Here is an 18,002-nt window from a genome sequence, read left to right as displayed (position 1 = left end):
GCTATTCGTCGTTGAAATTCTCAGATCTGATTATCCTTGCTTATTCTGATTTCATAACCAAGATAAATATATGTATGTACTTTTCTGTCGATTCGACCACTTGATTTTGGATGGTTAGGTGTTCGCTGGGAACTAAATTTGTCATAAATTTGGTATTACTGAGGTTCATTTTTAGACCTATTGTTGAACATACGTTTTCTAATTCTTGTAGCATTTGTTGTGCTTCACCCAGATCTTTGGTAATAAGTACTATATCGTCGGCAAAACGCAGATGGTTGAGCAAACAGGTTACACTACCTGTCTATTCACCAAGGTAGAAATTCCAGCGAATTCTTGGTCCCTGTACTCAAATATGAATAAACTAATATAAAATAGAAATGAAATGAAAATCTTATATTTTTTCAATTTGTTCAGAGATTACCATAAATCCCTTGGGGATTATATGGTTACTTCTTAGGAGGAGATGTAACCATATTTACCCTCCAATGATCCGTAATGAGGGTGAAACCTGTGTAAGGGGTTTATGGTCCTCTCTGAACGAATTGAAATATAATATGTCTCTCATTTTCATTTCGTTTTACTTATTATTGAAACTGCTTATACGCTTTTCCTTTTACATTTTTAGATTTTTTTCACTAAATTTTGCCCGGTAGTTTTTTCAACCTTTCGTTGTAAAAATTTTTTGTAATAGTGGAGTCACTGAAGGTTTTCACCTCCGATTTCGTTGAACCTTCATCGATTTTCATGAAAATTGGTGAGTAGTTAGAAGATACTTCAAGGAACAAAGGTGACATGATGCCAACTTGCGCTTTTACCCTGGGGGTGGATGTCACCTCTTCTCGAGGGTGAAATTTTTTTTAATAAAAAAAATACCAGAAATCGATAGAGGGGCAACTTCTAAGCAAAATTTGTTATATGAAGTTATTAACATAAATCAATACTTTTTGAGTTATTAAATATCAAAATATTTATTTTTTCTTAAAAAAAATGCATGTTTTAAAGCTGTTTCTCACGTATTACTCAAAAACTATAAACTTTTGTAAAAAAATTATTATTACATAAATTAAAGATAATAAAAAATGTAGTACACTTCCCACTTAAAGAACTAAACTAATGTTATTTCAAAGTGAGTTATGGGAAGGTAATTGAATGTATAAATATTTTTTTCGACGAGTATCAAATCTGAGTATTCAAGCTTACATAACCTAAAAACGATGCATTTTATAGAATATACTTTTTAAACACTTGTCAAAGTACTTCGGAGTACCTATCAAATAATCTCCAGTAGCAGTTAATAGCATCAAAATTAAGCAAGTTATGATGAAAATAAGAGAACCCTTTCGATTTTTTTTTTAGGAAAAAGTGAAAAATAAAACATACGCCATTTCCACAAAAATTAAAATTTGTAGTAATCCTCACAATAATTTCTTTAGGTTAACATAGTTAATGATTTCAACAATTTTCACCGGTTTAGAATGCCTATTTAAAAAAAAAGATACAATTTAAAAAATCATAATTTTTAAAATTATCGTACTTTTCATTTTCTTTTGATAGTAACTCCAAAAATACTCAATATACGTAAAACATGATATTGAACTAAATTTTAGTTTTTTCTGTTTCAAATTCTTTACCCATTTTACTATTTCCGTAGAGTAAAAAATAACCGAGATAGAACCGTTTAAAATTTCAATTTTGCTGCGAGAACCATGTAACCGGGGCTATTTAACCTTTTATTGTTAAAAAAGTAAGAGGTTTAAAAGACTAGTTTTAACACTTTCTATAGCTCTTGGAATAAACTTTTAATTAGTTTTTAGGCGAACCTGATATCTTAAAAATTAACGGAGTTATTTACAAAAAAACAATAACATTTTTTGGAAAAATTTTTAAAAGACACATTTTGAAACATTTTTGGTGCATAAATTTTAATGCTATCAACTTTTTCGAGGGCTTATTTGATAGATATTTCTATGAACTTTGACAAATGTTTAATAAGGTTATGTTATAAAATGCATCATTTTGCCGGTATTTAAGCTTGAATACTTAGATTTGGGTACTCGACGAAAGAAATATACATTCAATTACCTATAACTTACTTTTAGTTAACATAGAAAGGTTTTTCTAGTAAGGAGTTTATTTGATTTTTTATTAGCCTCAATTTTGATAATAATAACTTTTTTGTAAAAACTTATATTTTTTGAGTTATTTATGAAAAATCGGTTAAAAACATGCATTTTTCTCACGAAAAATTAAAATCTTTGATCTTTAATAACTCAAAAAGTTTTGATTTATTTTAATAACTTTATATAACAAAATTTGCTTATAATTTGTCCCTCTATCGAATTATGTGGTTATTTTTAATAGAATAATTTTCACCCCCGAGGAGGGGTGGCATCCACCCCCAGGGTAAAAGCGCAAGTTGGCACCATGTCACCTTTGTTCCTTGAGATATCCTCTAACCACTCATCTATTTTCATGCAAATCGATGTAGGTTCAACGAAATCGGAGGTAATAGCTCATATCCACCTTCAGTGACTGCACTATAAGTAAATTTTGTATTATCTTACATTGCATTTATGTTATTGCAGTTTTATTTTATGGTATGTGTAATCAAAAGATGTGTAAATCTGATCAAGATTTATTCATTTTTTATACCTGCCCATGGCCTTGCTTCATAAGCTTTTTTTATTTATTTGTAGGGATATTTATAAACAGTAAAATCTATGTAAGCGACCCCTCATATGAAGTGACCAACCGCGTATAAGGACCGTTTCTGAATTCCCGGTCTTAAGAAATTGAAATCCCATTTTTTTATACCTCTTTATACTTTTATACTAAATATACTAAAATTCGACCATTCTTAAGATATATAAATAGGGTAAAAATCGGGTTTTACCAGTTTTTCAGTTTTTTAACACTTTCAGTTCAATATTTTGTTTATAGGGAATTAGCCACAGTTGATTGTAATGCCGATTACATTTGTCCTAAAAGATTTGACGTTTCAATTTCCACTCTGGAAATCGTTTTTAAAAAAGATTATTTAAGAGGAACGGAGCAAAATGCTAAATTTTGACGCATGTCAAAATTTTCAATGTGTTTTAAATATATTAATTTTTTTCGAATCCTGAGAAAACTAATAAATATTTTTCAAAAATTTAATCAGAATAAAAGATTGCATTATTACCGAGGGCCGAAAGTCCCTGAAAACTTCCATAATGTTTATTTTAATAAGTTACAGGGGTGAAAATAAAAGAGAAAATTTAGTGTGATTTTTAATTGCAAATATGTATTTCATTCAAAAGAAACTTTTTGTTTATTCTAAGGGACTTTCGGCTGTCGGTAAAAAAGTATTCTTTCATTCTGCGTTTAAATTTTTCAAAAATACTTACATAGTTTTCTCAGGATTCGAAAAAAATGAATACGTTTAAAACACATTGAAAATTTTGACATGCGTCAAAATTTTGCATTTTGCTCCGATTCCCTTAAGAAATATAGCGTTGAAAGAGTGTATAACAGCCAAGGGGTTAAGGAGATGGCTTGTCAAAATTGAGGTTGATATACTTGGCTATGGTGTTATAGGCAACAGCCATACTTTGGCTGAAAAGATATGAGGGTGGATGCTTTATGCTCTATGATACATCAAATTCTGATATTCTGTGTATTTCTACATTATTTAGGCTACATCGTTGCTCTCTCTTTTTGCTTTGTTTACTCTTGCTGATACATTTTTGTCTCACTCGAAGCTATAGAATGGATGGTCTATTGCAGTGAAGTCCTGAATGCCCCTAGAAGGCTAATGAAACCTGAATATCGACATCGACTGCTATTTTATTTAGCGTTAACTCCTGAGTTATTCCTAACTTTACTGAGTTAACTCCTCTTTAGCTAATTTATAAATTTTCTGCAGATATAGAAGTGAGAAGTCCCAGATGTAAACAATAAAACTGAAATGAAATAAAAATGTAGGTATACCATTTTTATTCAGTTGCAATGCGAAGGAAAAACTGTCTTATTTTTCACTTAGAGCAGAGAGCGCAAGCCAGCATTCTAAATCAAGGATTTTCGACTCTACTTGGAGTCATCATCAGAGAGGAGTAGGCCTGCTGCTCTCTGTCCCAAGTGACCAATCTCCGAGAGCTCCGAGAGAGTTGCAATCTCCATTGCAACTGACGTTTATGGCGTAGGTGTCTAACGACATCTGGTAACTTAAAGCCAAAGTTTTAAATTTTTCCACCTAATAGTAATATTAAAAATATTGAAAAATGTTAAAAATATTACCAATCTCCGAGAGCTTATCCCCGCAATTTAAAGCTTTAAAACTTTAGAACTTTAAAACTTTGACTTTCAGTTACCAGATGTCGTTAGACACTTACGCCATAAATGTCAGTTGCAATGCGGGGATAAGCTCTCGGAGATTGGTCACTTGGGGCAGAGAACAGCAAGCCTACGCCTCTCTGATGATGGCTCCAAATAGAGTCGAAAATCGTCAATTTTCGACTGATAGTGCTGGCTTGCGCTCTCTGTTCTAAGTGAAAAATAAGACAGTTTTGCCTTCGCATTGCAACTGAATAAAAATGGTATACATTTTTATTTCATTTTATATTGGTTTTACTCATTTGAGTAACTAGGTCCATTTTCCGTTGGAATTTACCAGCTGAACAGACGGGGTCGTGAATTGTAACTTTTTTGAATTCCCTCTTGTCTTCTTCGCTTCAGCATCCATCTGGCTTGCAATTTTCAGAAGCCATGGAGGTGTTACCAGGAAAGTGGTCCAATAAGTTTTCAATTAAATATCTTTTAGGAATATTTTTAATATTTTTCAATATTTTTAATATTTCTATTAGGTTGAAAACTTTAAAACTTTGACTAATAAATCTGAAAATTTTCGTGGAACCACTTTCTGGTAACATCCTTAATCTCTACCTTTTACAATTTATAAAGCAAAGAGATGACGGATAAAGGAGACGAAAGGGACTCTACAATATGCAGTGACATTCCGTCTATTCGTCTAGGAAAAATTCCAAAGAAAATTGATTCCGTGTACTCAAAATATGAGTAAAATGAAACATGAAAGACAGCTTATGTTTCATTTAGGTTCAAAGGTGATGCACCATCCCAATACGGCCGTTTATGTCTCTCCAGACGTCTTCAGTGGGGCTACATGAACACCTCGGAATCTAAACGAAACTAAGCTGCCTATTTAAGCAGAATTATAAAAATTCTGCGGTCGGTCTAGACGGTCCAGTTGGCAAAGGCGCAGTCGATCGACAAGTATAGTGGTTTGCGATCGATGGTTCGAGCCTCAGCCAGGTCAAGAAATTATTAAAAGGCCAACGCCGTAGTATAAAACTCAATAGAGTCTACGACTTGGTCTGGAATAAACTGGCGTCTGATCGGCCTATGGAGGAGCGGTACGGGAAGGGATAAGGGCTTCCGGCTTGGTGATACTCCTCCATAGATCCCTACCGAAGGGCGTTGACGCCTAAGAACGGTGTATATATATATAAATTCGCGTATCCGACGCTATAGCGACATCTATTAAAGAAATGAGAAGTGCCAGTAGTACGTTCTTTAACAGTAAAATATTGCAAAACCTCTAAATTTTAAAGACATGAAATTTGGCATACACATAGCTAATAAGTTAAAGAAAAAAAGTGATATTGTGCCGATGTGTGCTATGGCCCTGGGGGTGAGTTTCACCCCTTCTCGGGACTTTTGTTCTATAGAGTTTCTTCACCAAGTCAACACTTTTCGAGTTATTTGCGAGTGAATATGTTCATTTTTCAACAAAATAACCACGTTTTCAGACGGTTTTTCGCGAATAACTCAAAAATCAAGTATTTTGTCGAAAAAAATATTCTTAATAAAAATATAACTTATAAAATAGTGAAAAAAATGGTGCATATAAGAAGTCTGTAGACCTAGTAGAAGCAAAGTTGTAGCTAATAAAAAGTAGGTTCTTATTCGTCAAATTCCAAATCGAATATTTCATCGAGAAATATCCAAAAAACGGAACACTTTTCGGGGAACACTCTATACTACTTTTTAAAGTGTTTAAAAAAAGGTTTACGTTTGTTTTTTAAAAAAACTTATAGCATTAAAAGTAAGTGAGTTACGATCAAAATATTTTTGGTCCCTTTTATTTTTTGGTAAAATGAATCGCGGAAAGCACCCCCTAATTAGCATACCAAATAAAACTAATCGTTACTGCTTCATAAGTTACTTTATTTATTTATTTTCAAGTTTTCAAGTAAGTTTCATCGGTTCAAAGTGCTTATTTTTGAAAAGGCTGTAGTTAAAATGGCTTGAACGAGTCACTAATCCCGAGTGTATGCGAACTTTGAACAGCCACAGCATAACCAATTTTTGTCTAACAGGAAAACAATAAATCCAAAATATCCAGAAAAGCAAAACGTACATTTTATTACTCCTTAAGATTTTTATTATTGCTAATAATTTTTAAGTTATTTTGAAGAAAAACATTTTTTTTCAAAATTAAAAATTTTAGAAATGTCCTTTTAAAACCAATTTTTTTCAAAAATAAGCACGTTGAATCGATGAAATTTACAGATCATATTATAAACACAACATAAATAAAGCAACTTGTGAAGCGGTAACGATTAATTTTATTTAAGTTGTTAACTAGGGGGTGATTTTCCCTATTTTTTTGCAAAATCAACAGGGACCAACTGTATTTTGAGCGTAACTTGCTTACATTTGATGCTAGAATCTTTTTTTATAAAAATAGAAATAAAACTTTTTAAACCCTTTAAAGAAATTGTAATGAGTTTTTTCCAAAAAGTGTTTCATTTTTTGGTTATTTCACGTTAAATTATATTTATTTGAAATTTGGCGAATATGAACCTATTTTTCTTTAGCTATAACTCTGCTTCTATTAGGTATAGATACTTCATGTGTACCTACACCATTTTTTCACTTTTTCACAGGCTATATTTTTGCTAAGAATAGTTTTTTTGATAAAATACTTAGTTTTTGAATAATTTGCGAAAAATTGTGTAAAAACGTGTTTGTTTTGTTAAAAAATTAACATGATTCACTAGCAAATAACTCGAAAAGTATTGGCTTAGTGAAAAAGTCAGTTTATCGAAGAATTCCGGACTTATTTTGAACGTATGTTTTTCACCCCCTACAGGGGGTGAAACTCACCCCCAGGGCAAAAGCACACATCGACACAATATCAATTTTTTTCTTTGACATGTTTGCTATGCGTATGCCAAATTTCATGACAATCCAAACGACGGTTCTTTAAAATTTACAGCAAAAACCGTCAAATAATGTACTACAGATGTAAAAAATAAATCTGACAATTCTCGTGGAACCACTTTCTGATCACATCCTAATAATACTAGATATGTTGTCTTTCTGTTTTCCTCTACGTTAGTTGATATGATAACGTTTATTATTTTTATTTAAATAAATTTTTTTTTATTCCAGAGGTGCTCAACGATGCTATATTTGACGAAGACCACGACGAGATGGTAGTTGTAAAAGATATCGAAATGTTTTCCATGTGCGAGCACCATTTAGTACCTTTCTACGGAAAGGTTTCCATCGGATATTTACCATGTGGAAAAATTTTGGGACTTAGCAAGTTAGCTAGAATCGTCGAGATTTATTCCAGGCGGCTACAAGTACAGGAACGACTCACCAAGCAAATCGCCGTTGCCGTTACCAAGGCAGTGCAACCTGCCGGGGTTGCCGTAATCGTAGAGGGAACGTAAGTTTTTTAAATCCAGTTTTATTTAAACTAATCATAATTTATCTTAAGAGTTTTTACTTATTTTAACTTCTTCTTTGCTCGATCGAACGTCCTCTATCTTGCGCGGCATGTAACAATTCTTCTACTGATAAGCCAGTCTATTGATGAAGGTTTCGGAGCCATGAATATTTGAAAATCTACGGTTTCGTTTTGATTTAAATCTGTCTCCTGCCATCCTCCGATAGTACGATTTCTAGGTCTACCTGTTGTCAAGGAGGCTCTTCAGAAGACAAATTTACTCCAAAACGTCCGTAGTTCTCAGTACAAAAATAAAACTATTTATACCGTAGTATGGTTAGAACGCCCTCTAACGGGGATTTAGGTTCTCTGTTTAATCCAGATATGACAATATCAAAAGGCACCGCTAGGAAAATATTCCAATATGCGGTTCAGAGAACCTTTCTGAAACGAGTCTTTGTAATCCAATACAGAGTATGGCATTAGTAAAATTAGAAAATCTACGGTTTCGTTTTGATTTAAATCTGAATTTAAATCAAAACGAAACCGTGGATTTTCTAATTTTACTAATGCTATACTCTGTATTAGGGTACAAAGACTCGTTTCAGACAGGTTCTCTGAACCGCATATTGGAATATTTTCCTAGCAGTGCCTTTTGATATTGTCATATCTAGGTTAAACAGAGAAGTTGGATCGAGTCGACATTTATTCCATGAATATTTTTTCTTCCTAACAATTACTCTTTTTCCGACGATCTTTCCGTTGAGTATTAACTGCTGTATCTAGTACCTGCTGCCTCTCATTATATGCCCCAGATATTCAAGTTTTCTCGTTTTTATCATCTTCATCAAGTCACCTTCGCCTTGACCTATTCTGTTTAAGACTTATATGTTTGAAATGCGTTGAATCCATGAAATTTTGAGCATTCTACGATATGACCACATCTCGAAAGCTTCTAATTTGTTTAACATATTAACCTTCATGGTCCAGGTTTCACATTCATATAATAATATAGGATACACATAACATTTTACGAACTTGATTCTTAGTTATAGTCTAAGTTCAGCTAAGAATTGCTCAGTATACCTACATCTAAGTTTCATAAATGCTCCTCTTGCAATTTCTATCCGAGTTTTAATTTCTTCATCAGGATCTAGGGTCTCGTTTATCCAACATCTTAGGTATTTAAAATGGTTAACTTTTGTAATCGGTTCATTGTTGACAGTTAGTTGCGTAGGGCCGACGTCTTAATATGTACTAACCACAAGTAACTTTTTTTTATGTATTTAAGTCCGTTATTGGAGCATTCTCTAGTGACTCGATCTATTAGAAATCAAAGATCTTGTTAATAGTTTCTCCCCAATTCGAACTGCACATTGCCCTTCCAAGGCTTTGTTAAATATTATTTCTGAGTAAACGTTAAACAAAGTTGGGGATAACACACAACCCTGTCTGACACCTCCTTGAATGCTTGCCTCCTTGACTGATTTTTAATTTATTTTAACATTAGTACATATAATATTATATCACAAATTCGAATATACACTAGCTGTAGCTGTAGAATCATATAGTGGAGCTGATCCTTTTCAATATGGTGACTTAGACTTAGGAGACGAATGGATCCCTTGGCACAGCCATGTTGAGGATTAGGATGTTCAAACTACGAGTAATATGTTATTGATAGTATTCGCCTTTCCGCTTCAAAAGTCTTCAATTCTACTCTACAATTTTCCGAACTGGAATTTAGGTTTCCCATAATTTTTTAATCGTACCACGTTCAAATTCACCTAATAGTTCAGAGAAATAAGAAAAAAAATATCCTGTTGGTGACACAACCCCCTCCAGCCGGAAACCAAATTTTTTGAGCAATATGGACATCTATAATAATAACCTATACAGTAGGAAAAATGAAAGAATACCCATGAACGAACATATAAAACACGCTGTATTTTCCTGTCACCGTGTCACAAAAAAAATTGTCCAGTGCAAGTACATGTAATAATTATTGTTACATGTATTTGCTCTGGACAATTTTCTTTGTGACACGGTGACAGGATAATACAGCGTGTTTTATATGTTCGTTCATGGGTATTCTTTAATTTTTCCGACTGTATGTTTCCTGCAGCCGATTTTGATGATATACATAGTTATAAACAAATGAAGATCAAAAAACGGTAAATTTTCGCTTTTTTCGTCTATGTATTACCAAAAAGTTAAGCATTTTAAACAAATTTGAGAGTAAGAAACTCATAAATCGTATAAAAATTTCAATATGGCGTTCGCTGAATATGTCTATCCTTATTGGTTGCTTAGAAAATCGCAAAATAAATAATACATTTTGAGTTTTTATAAATATTCATAACTTATGTAAAAAATTAACTTAGAACCTTCTTATTACACGGAATGTTGAGACTTCTGGTGCTTAAATCATACCCTAAATTTCAAACCAATTGGTCAAATAGTTTAAAAGTTATTTAATTTGTTTATCCCAAATTAATTTTTTTGCAACACTATAAGTCAGAAAATGATGAAGTTACAGTAATACTTTGGATAGTTTATGAAAGAAGAAGATTTACACTATTAATTTAATTAGAATAAAATGACAAAAAATAATTCTAAATATTGCAAAATTATTTTGCAAGAACATGTGAATTAAAAAAGGGGGGCTAACTTCGTCCCTAATTGTCCTACGCCAATTGCTTTTCTTTCTAAATGTGTATAAAAATTCATTCTTTCTAAATATGGAAAAATAATTTTTCTTCGCGTAACGGTTAAAAAGTTATTCCAATTGTTTATAAGTAAGCAAAAAATCGACATGTTTTTGCAAAATAATTTTACACTGTTTAAAATTACTTTTTGTCATTTTTTTAATTAAGTTAATAGTATAAATGTTCTTCTTTCATAAACTGTCCGAAGTATTACTGTAACCTCATAATTTTCTGACTTATAGTGTTGCAAAAAAAATGAATTTGGAAAAAACAAATTAAATAACTTTTAAACTATTTGACCAATCGGTTTGAAATTTAAAATATAATTTAACCACAAGACGTCTCGGCATTCCGTTTAATAAGAAGGTTCTAACTTAATTCGGCATTCCGTTTAATAAGAAGGTTCTAACTTAATTTTTACATAAGTTATGAACATTTATAAAATCTCAAAATGTATGACTTATTTTGAAATTTTCTAAGCAACAAATAAGGATAGACATATTCAGCGAACGCCATATTGAAGTGTTTTATATGGTTTATGAGTTTCTTATTCTCAAATTTGTTTAGAATGCACTTTTTAGTAATAGACTAAAAAAGCGAAAATTTACCGTTTTTTGATTTTCATTTGTTTATAACTATGTATATCATCAAAGTCGACTGCAGGAAACATATAGGTTATTAATATAGATGTCCATACTACTCAAAAAATTTGATTTCGGCCTGGAGGGGGATATGTCACGAGAAAAATCTTATTTCTCTGGACTATAATTTATTAAATCTAAAAATTATTAGTTAAAAACAATATTATATTATTATACAAACAAATACAAACAATAAAATGTAGGTATATTTATTATTTGCCAAATTTTTTTTCATAATCAATATTTTTTTCAACTAATCTTTCTCCATTTCTAAACGAAAGGTTTGTGACAATTACGCTATAAGTATATTTTGTTAAAATGGGACTCCTTACAAAGTCCCTCGAATCTTTAATATTGAATTTAAGTTAGATGTTTTCAGTAACTAGTACAAAAGTATAATATAACATATGGTACATCACAAAAAATTTTCACACTTGGCAATATAAAAGCTAAACGATTGCCGCTAGTAATGTCAGTTTCTATTTTCGAACCTATTGTGAATGATTTCTACTCCTTTTGTGCTTTTGTTGTTGTAGTGACAGTAATAAAAAATTCTAAGCAATTTGTATACCAATCCGGGTCTGCGTTATTTCTTAAACATTAACATGGTTAAATTATGTATTGTATCTTATAATTAAATTTTTATTTGTATTCCACTGGAATCACTGGTTTATCAAATAAAATATATTGTTATCAAAACTTACAAACTCACATCTACCAACTGTAGATTGGAGATTACTCAAGAAAACATTCAAGGAAAAATACTGAAAAATAAGCGAACGGTGGCAAATTTTTAAAAGACACCTCAAAATATATCTCGACAGCGTTACCTCAAGGAATGTTATTTCTTAAACATTAAACATAGATAAATTATGTATTGTATCTTATAATTAAATTTTATTTGTATTCCACTGGAATTACTGGTTTATCAAATAAAATATATTGTTATCAAAACTTACAAACTCACATCTACCAACTGATGAACACTTTAGTTAAACAAACAGGAAAAAATGTAAAATGCAATACATTAGGCCGGGTACACATATGCGAACCGAACTGTTTGCGAGCTGCTCGCATTCAGTTCGTTGAAAATATATTTACAGCGAACTCATCGCAAACTCATCACGACCCATGGAACGAACCAACTTGTGCGAAGTTTGTGTAAATGATTCATTTAATTTGTAATTTTATCTCAGTCGCGTTCTAAATGTAAATAAAGACAGCAATTATTTGTTTATCAACTATAATATAAATATTGATTGCATCGTGTTTCTCACGTTTCTTAAATCTAGGAACACGTCATTCATTCAATCGCGACGCGACGACAACGAAAAGACAATATCGCTTCGTACGCGGTTCAAATTAAACTGCGAAAATCCTTGTGTGCGTCCCAAAAACCTACAGGCCATGGTTCGTGACGAGTGACGAATGAACAGCTCGTAAGCGGTTCGTCCTGTCACAGTATAAAGAGGGACAGTAAAACCTCTTCTATGTCGGCACTTTGATCTCAAGGAGTAATACCGGCAGTACGCAATTGGTAATTCACCAGTGGTGGATGCGGGTTTTTCCTGTTAAGACCCGTACGTTTCTACTCGACTAGCAATGCAAGAGTGGTGGTCTAGCGACTGGGAATTTTGCGCGGTCGCCATGCGCGTTGAAAGATTTTACTTCCAATTTTTCGGAGAGTAGTTCTACTGTCCCTCTTTATACTGTGGTCCTGTCGTACAAATAATACGAATATAGCTTTCGCATAGAGCTCGGCTCGCATATGTGTACCCAGCTTTAGAAACAAATCCTATGTTTCTTAGTTGCGGAATAAGTCCGTTGAATAGACATAAATTTAATTACCTACATTGATCAATTATTATGATACCAGAACAATGCAGAAACTTGTAATTAAAAAAATTTTTTGTTGCATTGCTTTGCCTTTGTATTGAATTTTAAAGCACTAAACAATAACTACATGTTATAATGGCTTTAGGGATTGGTATTTCAGTGACATAATATATAATTAAATATAATAATGTCTTTTATGTGTAGAATATCTATTTAATTATTGTATGTTGTACACCTTTTATTTATCTTCTAAACATTATTAGTAGATTGAGTCAGCTAAAAATAATAAGTTTCCTCGATATGACCATTTCTTAGTATACAACTTAGTAAATATTATACAACAAATGTATACAGTGAGCACGTAAAGGTTGGAATAAATTAATTTTCTCGAGAATGGACGATTTTGGAAAAAAATCCCGAAACAGGTCAATTTTTATTTTTAAATTACGACTTTTTGGCATATATATCATACTAGTGACGTCACCCATCTGGGCGTGATGACGTCATCGATGATTTTTTTAAATGAGAATAGTGGTCGTGTGATAGCTCATTTGAAAGGTAATTCAATTCTCTATTCAGTAATGTAAACACTAACATAATTATTTATACAGGGTGTCCAAAAAATTTTTTTTTGGATTAAATTTATTGACATAAAAAGAAGAATATATGTAATTTATTTAATTCAAAATACATTTTACTGCTCTCAGAAAACAGAAAAAATGAATATTTGAAAAATAATCATTGATATTGGCTTAAATTAAATGTTCAAATTGTCACGAGGCTGGTGGGTGGCTGCTTTAATATTGAATTTAAGCAAAAAACAACATTTATTTGCCAAAAAACATTTTTTTCTGTTTTCTGATAGCAGTAAAATGTATTTTGAATTAAATAAATTACACACATTCTTCTTTTTATGTCAATAAATTTAATTAAAAAAAAAATTTTTTAGGCACCCTGTATAAATAATTATGTTAATGTTTATATTACTGAATAAAGAATTGAATTACCTTTCAAATGATCTATCATACCACTTCTGTTCTCATTTAAAAAAATCATCGATGACGTCATCACGCCCAGACGGGTGACGCCACTAGTATGATATATATGCCAAAAAGTCGTAATTTAAAAATAAAAATTGACCTGTTCCGCGATTTTTTTCCAAAATCATCCGCTCTTGAGAAATTGAATTTATTCCAACCTTTACGTGCTCACTGTATAATGTTCTGATAAAACTCTAAATATAAATAATTTGTTTAATTTCACATCATTTGTTGCTAAAAATGGGATAAAATTATTACTTTTACATGTAAAAACTACTAATTTTAAATGTTTGTTATCAGTGCTTTTGTCAAAAAACATGTCCACATGTGTAATAATATTTTGCAATAGAGAAGGTCAATCGGTTTAAAAATACAGATTTTCTTTCTAACATTGTATAAGCTACTTTCTTTACAGTACTAAATAAATCTCTCACTCCTATGACGCTACAGCCTAAGAGAAGCTAGGACAAATAATCCCCGGACAAATAATCCCTGACAAAAAATCCCCACAAATTATCCCTGGACAAAATATCCCCGGACAAATAATCCCCGGACAAAAAATCCCCACAAAAAATCCCGGACAAATAATCCCCACAAATTTTTTGGACAAAATATCCCCACAAAATATCCCGGACAAAAAATCCCCAAGAAATATTTGCTGTCGAATAGTTCTCTAAAAGTTTTCCCGAAATTTTACCAAATTCCGAATTCCAATTCCATGCTGAACTTCAAAATTTACATGGCAGAAGAGTGTGAATTTTTTTAAAAATCGTGGAAGATATGGGGAATGAGCTAAGGACCCGTTCTCATGACAGTCGCATATCGCACGTTTTGATAACGCGCGATTACAACTACATACATATGAACTAAAACGCGCGTTAGCATGTGAACGGTCTTCAGTAAAATGTATGTAGTTGTAATCGCGCGTTATCAAAATGCGCGTTAAGCGCCTGTCATGAGAACGGGGCCTTAGCTCATTCCCCATATCTTCCACGATTTTTGAAAAAACTCACACTCTTTTGTCAAGTAAAATTTGAAGTTTTCAGCATGGACTTGGAATTCAAAATTTGGTAAAATTTCGGGAAAACTTTTAGAGATTTATTCGGCAGCCAATATTTCTTGGGGATTTTTTTGTCCGGGATTTTCTGTGGGGATTTTTTGTCAAAAAAAATTTGTGGGGATTATTTGTCCGGGATTTTTTGTGGGGATTATTTGTCCGGGGATTTTTTCTCCAGGGATAATTTGTGGGGATTTTTTGTCCGGGATTATTTGTCCGGACCCCGTGGGCTTCCCCAGCATTCGCCTCCAAGTATCTCTGTCCGTCCTGGCTGCTCTCCTCCAGTTATCCTTAATAACTATTATTATTAATTATTAATAAATTTATTTATATTATCTAAATAAAAAAATCATACTTATTTTCACCAAAAAATGAAGGTGGAAATGATTGCTGGTTGTGACAAAACAAATATTGTTTGGCTTAATACAGATGTCCATAACTGTATATCTTCTTCTCTTCTTTTTCTGCTCCCCATATCTTCTCCGACATGTCGGAGTGTGATTCCAGTTTATAATTTTTCGATTTTTTTCTATTCTTTGCTAATTCCTTCATCTCCTATACGGTTCTTCTGCTTTCCCCTTCATATTCTTGTATTTGGTCCAGCCACTTCTTTCTTGGTCTGCCTTTTCTTCTTTTCGTTGAGTTTTCGATTTCCATTATTCTCTTTACCAGCCGAGTTTGATCCATTATTATCACGTGACTGAACCAATTCGTTTGTTTCTTTTTGATTTTTGCCAATATTTTTTCTTGGCCAATGCTATTTCTTATATCTTCATTTCTCACTCTGTCCCACTTGATCTTGCCTGGTATTTTCCTAATATGCTTCAATTATTGCATTTATCTTTGAACCTTGAATTATCCATGTCTATATATTGTCTACCATGTCTGTTTGTCCGTCGTAAATAGAACTCCGTTATTACAAGAGATAGAATGACAAATGAGGTGTCGAATGAGAGCTTATAACTCAAAGATGCCATTAAAAGTGATAAATTTGACCTCGGACTTCCGGTTCAAGAGTTGTAACCGGAAGTTTCAGAGAGTGATATATCAATTGACGCATATTGAGTTTTATCATGTCTAGACTTTCATTATCTGCACTTATTTTAAGAAGTTTCTCATTTATTCGATCATCTGGGAATGGTGGAGCACCATCCAGATCCAGATGATCGTCGTCAAAAGTATCAGACTACTTATATTCTTTCTATCCCTCCAGTTTGCCTTATTACATATTATTATGTCTTAATATGGTTGCTTGTCCCTTTCTGTGTATATCTGCCATTTCTTTCAATTTTTTATGGACATTACGGTGTCGTATTTTTTCCTGAAGTTGTTCAATTTCTAGGTATTTTGTTGACATCCAGTTTTCTGTAGCTTCTCTACACTTTTTTCTAATTATTATATTGATTGGTTTGTACTCTATTGGGTTTGTTGTATGTTTTCGTCTTACGTCGATGATGTCTATAATCTCTTGCGTTACCCATTCTTGTTGCCTGTTGTTTACTTTAACGTCTGTCTATACCAAGTTCACTATCGTTTATATTTCCATCTCAACCTTGATATTCTTTTTTCCAGTCAGGGTTTTTTAATTGTGACATATCTATTTTTCTTTTCACTTTTTCTCTTTTAACTTTCAGAAATCTGTTAGTCTAAAACTGGATTGTGGTCGCCATGAATGTCATCACCAGGATATGTTTTAGTAGATTTTATGTGCTTCTTAAAGTTTGGATCGAGCAATATGAAGTCAATTTGATTTCTACCAATTCTATCTTCTATAGAGTGCGACAATGGGAATTAGTGACACATGACCGACAAACCTGGAAGGCAATAGTAAACGCGGCAAAGATTCACGAAGAGTTGTAAAGCCATTGATGATGATGAATTCTATCTTCTGTCTTCAGGTGATTTCCAAGTGTTCCAAGTTCCAATGTATACCTTCCAGGATGTTGTTTGAGGAAGGTATTGCTATTAAAAGATTATTCTCTACGCAGAATTATATAAGTCTATCTCCCCTATTGTTTCTGATACCGACACCATATACTCCTATATATCTACTTCTACATCACGACCAATTTTGACGTTAAAGTAAACCACGATCATTGTTACCTCGTCTCTTTTTGTCAGTCGCATTATTTCATTTATGCTGTTATAAAATTTTTTATTTTTTGCTCTGACTCATCACTTATTAAAGCATAGACCAGACCTTTAGACCTGAATAATATTTAGGCTTCCATGGGTTGTTCCTAATCCAAATTCATGCAGCACTAATATTACTTGCAGAGGTTTCCATAGCATTCATGATCGGATGTTATCGAATTATTTTCTAAATTCGAGTAGGAAAGATACGTCGAATTGTTGACAAAATACTATCTACTTCTAATCTGCTATATATTATTGAGTATTTACGTTAATTTATTCTTTCAGACACATGTGTATGGTTATGAGAGGAGTACAGAAAATCAACAGCAAAACCGTAACCTCAACTATGCTGGGAGTCTTCAGAGATGATCCTAAAACCAGAGAAGAATTTTTAAACTTAGTCCAGTCAAAATAATTGCATGATTATATAGATATTAAACTTACAATGTATTATTCCAGTATGCAAGAGTAACTATAAAATACTTAAGATGTTAAAATATTTATTATTACAAATTTATAAAGATTTACATATTTATATATTTATTTTTACACGTATTTTCGCATAATAAATACACAACAGAATCCCAAAAACTGCAATTGTACTTTATTTGTTCTCCGTATTTATAATTGGAGAAAAGTTGTCTATACTTACTGTGTTCGTTTCCAAGATAAACCTCATCAAATCATAAGCACCTCTAAGCTATAGAACAGGGAATTTACACAAAAAATAATTCGATTTTTTTAATACAGCAACGATTATTGACTTGCAATTTTTTGCATTGTGTTTGAGATGATGCATGACGTCAGGAAAAAAGTCTACAATAGAAAAATGGGTTGAAAGGCATAATA

General features: G+C 32.3%; 1 protein-coding gene across 2 annotated transcripts in view; it reads left to right on the top strand.

Annotated features, from left to right (window-relative positions):
• Positions 1-17,744, top strand: part of LOC114327030 (GTP cyclohydrolase 1) — a 123,619-nt gene extending 105,875 nt beyond the window's left edge. For both annotated transcript variants that reach the window (XM_028275529.2, XM_028275528.2), the window contains exons 3-4: positions 7,453-7,735; positions 17,439-17,744. In XM_028275529.2, coding sequence (XP_028131330.1) covers positions 7,453-7,735; positions 17,439-17,568 — 413 coding nt within the window. In that variant the 3' untranslated portion in view covers positions 17,569-17,744. The remainder of the gene's footprint in view (positions 1-7,452; positions 7,736-17,438) is intronic.
• Positions 17,745-18,002: the final 258 nt, after the last annotated feature.

This window comes from Diabrotica virgifera, chromosome 1 (assembly GCF_917563875.1).
Source record: "Diabrotica virgifera virgifera chromosome 1, PGI_DIABVI_V3a".
NCBI classification, from domain to species: Eukaryota; Metazoa; Arthropoda; class Insecta; order Coleoptera; family Chrysomelidae; genus Diabrotica; species Diabrotica virgifera.
This window is presented reverse-complemented; position numbering and strand designations above follow the sequence as displayed.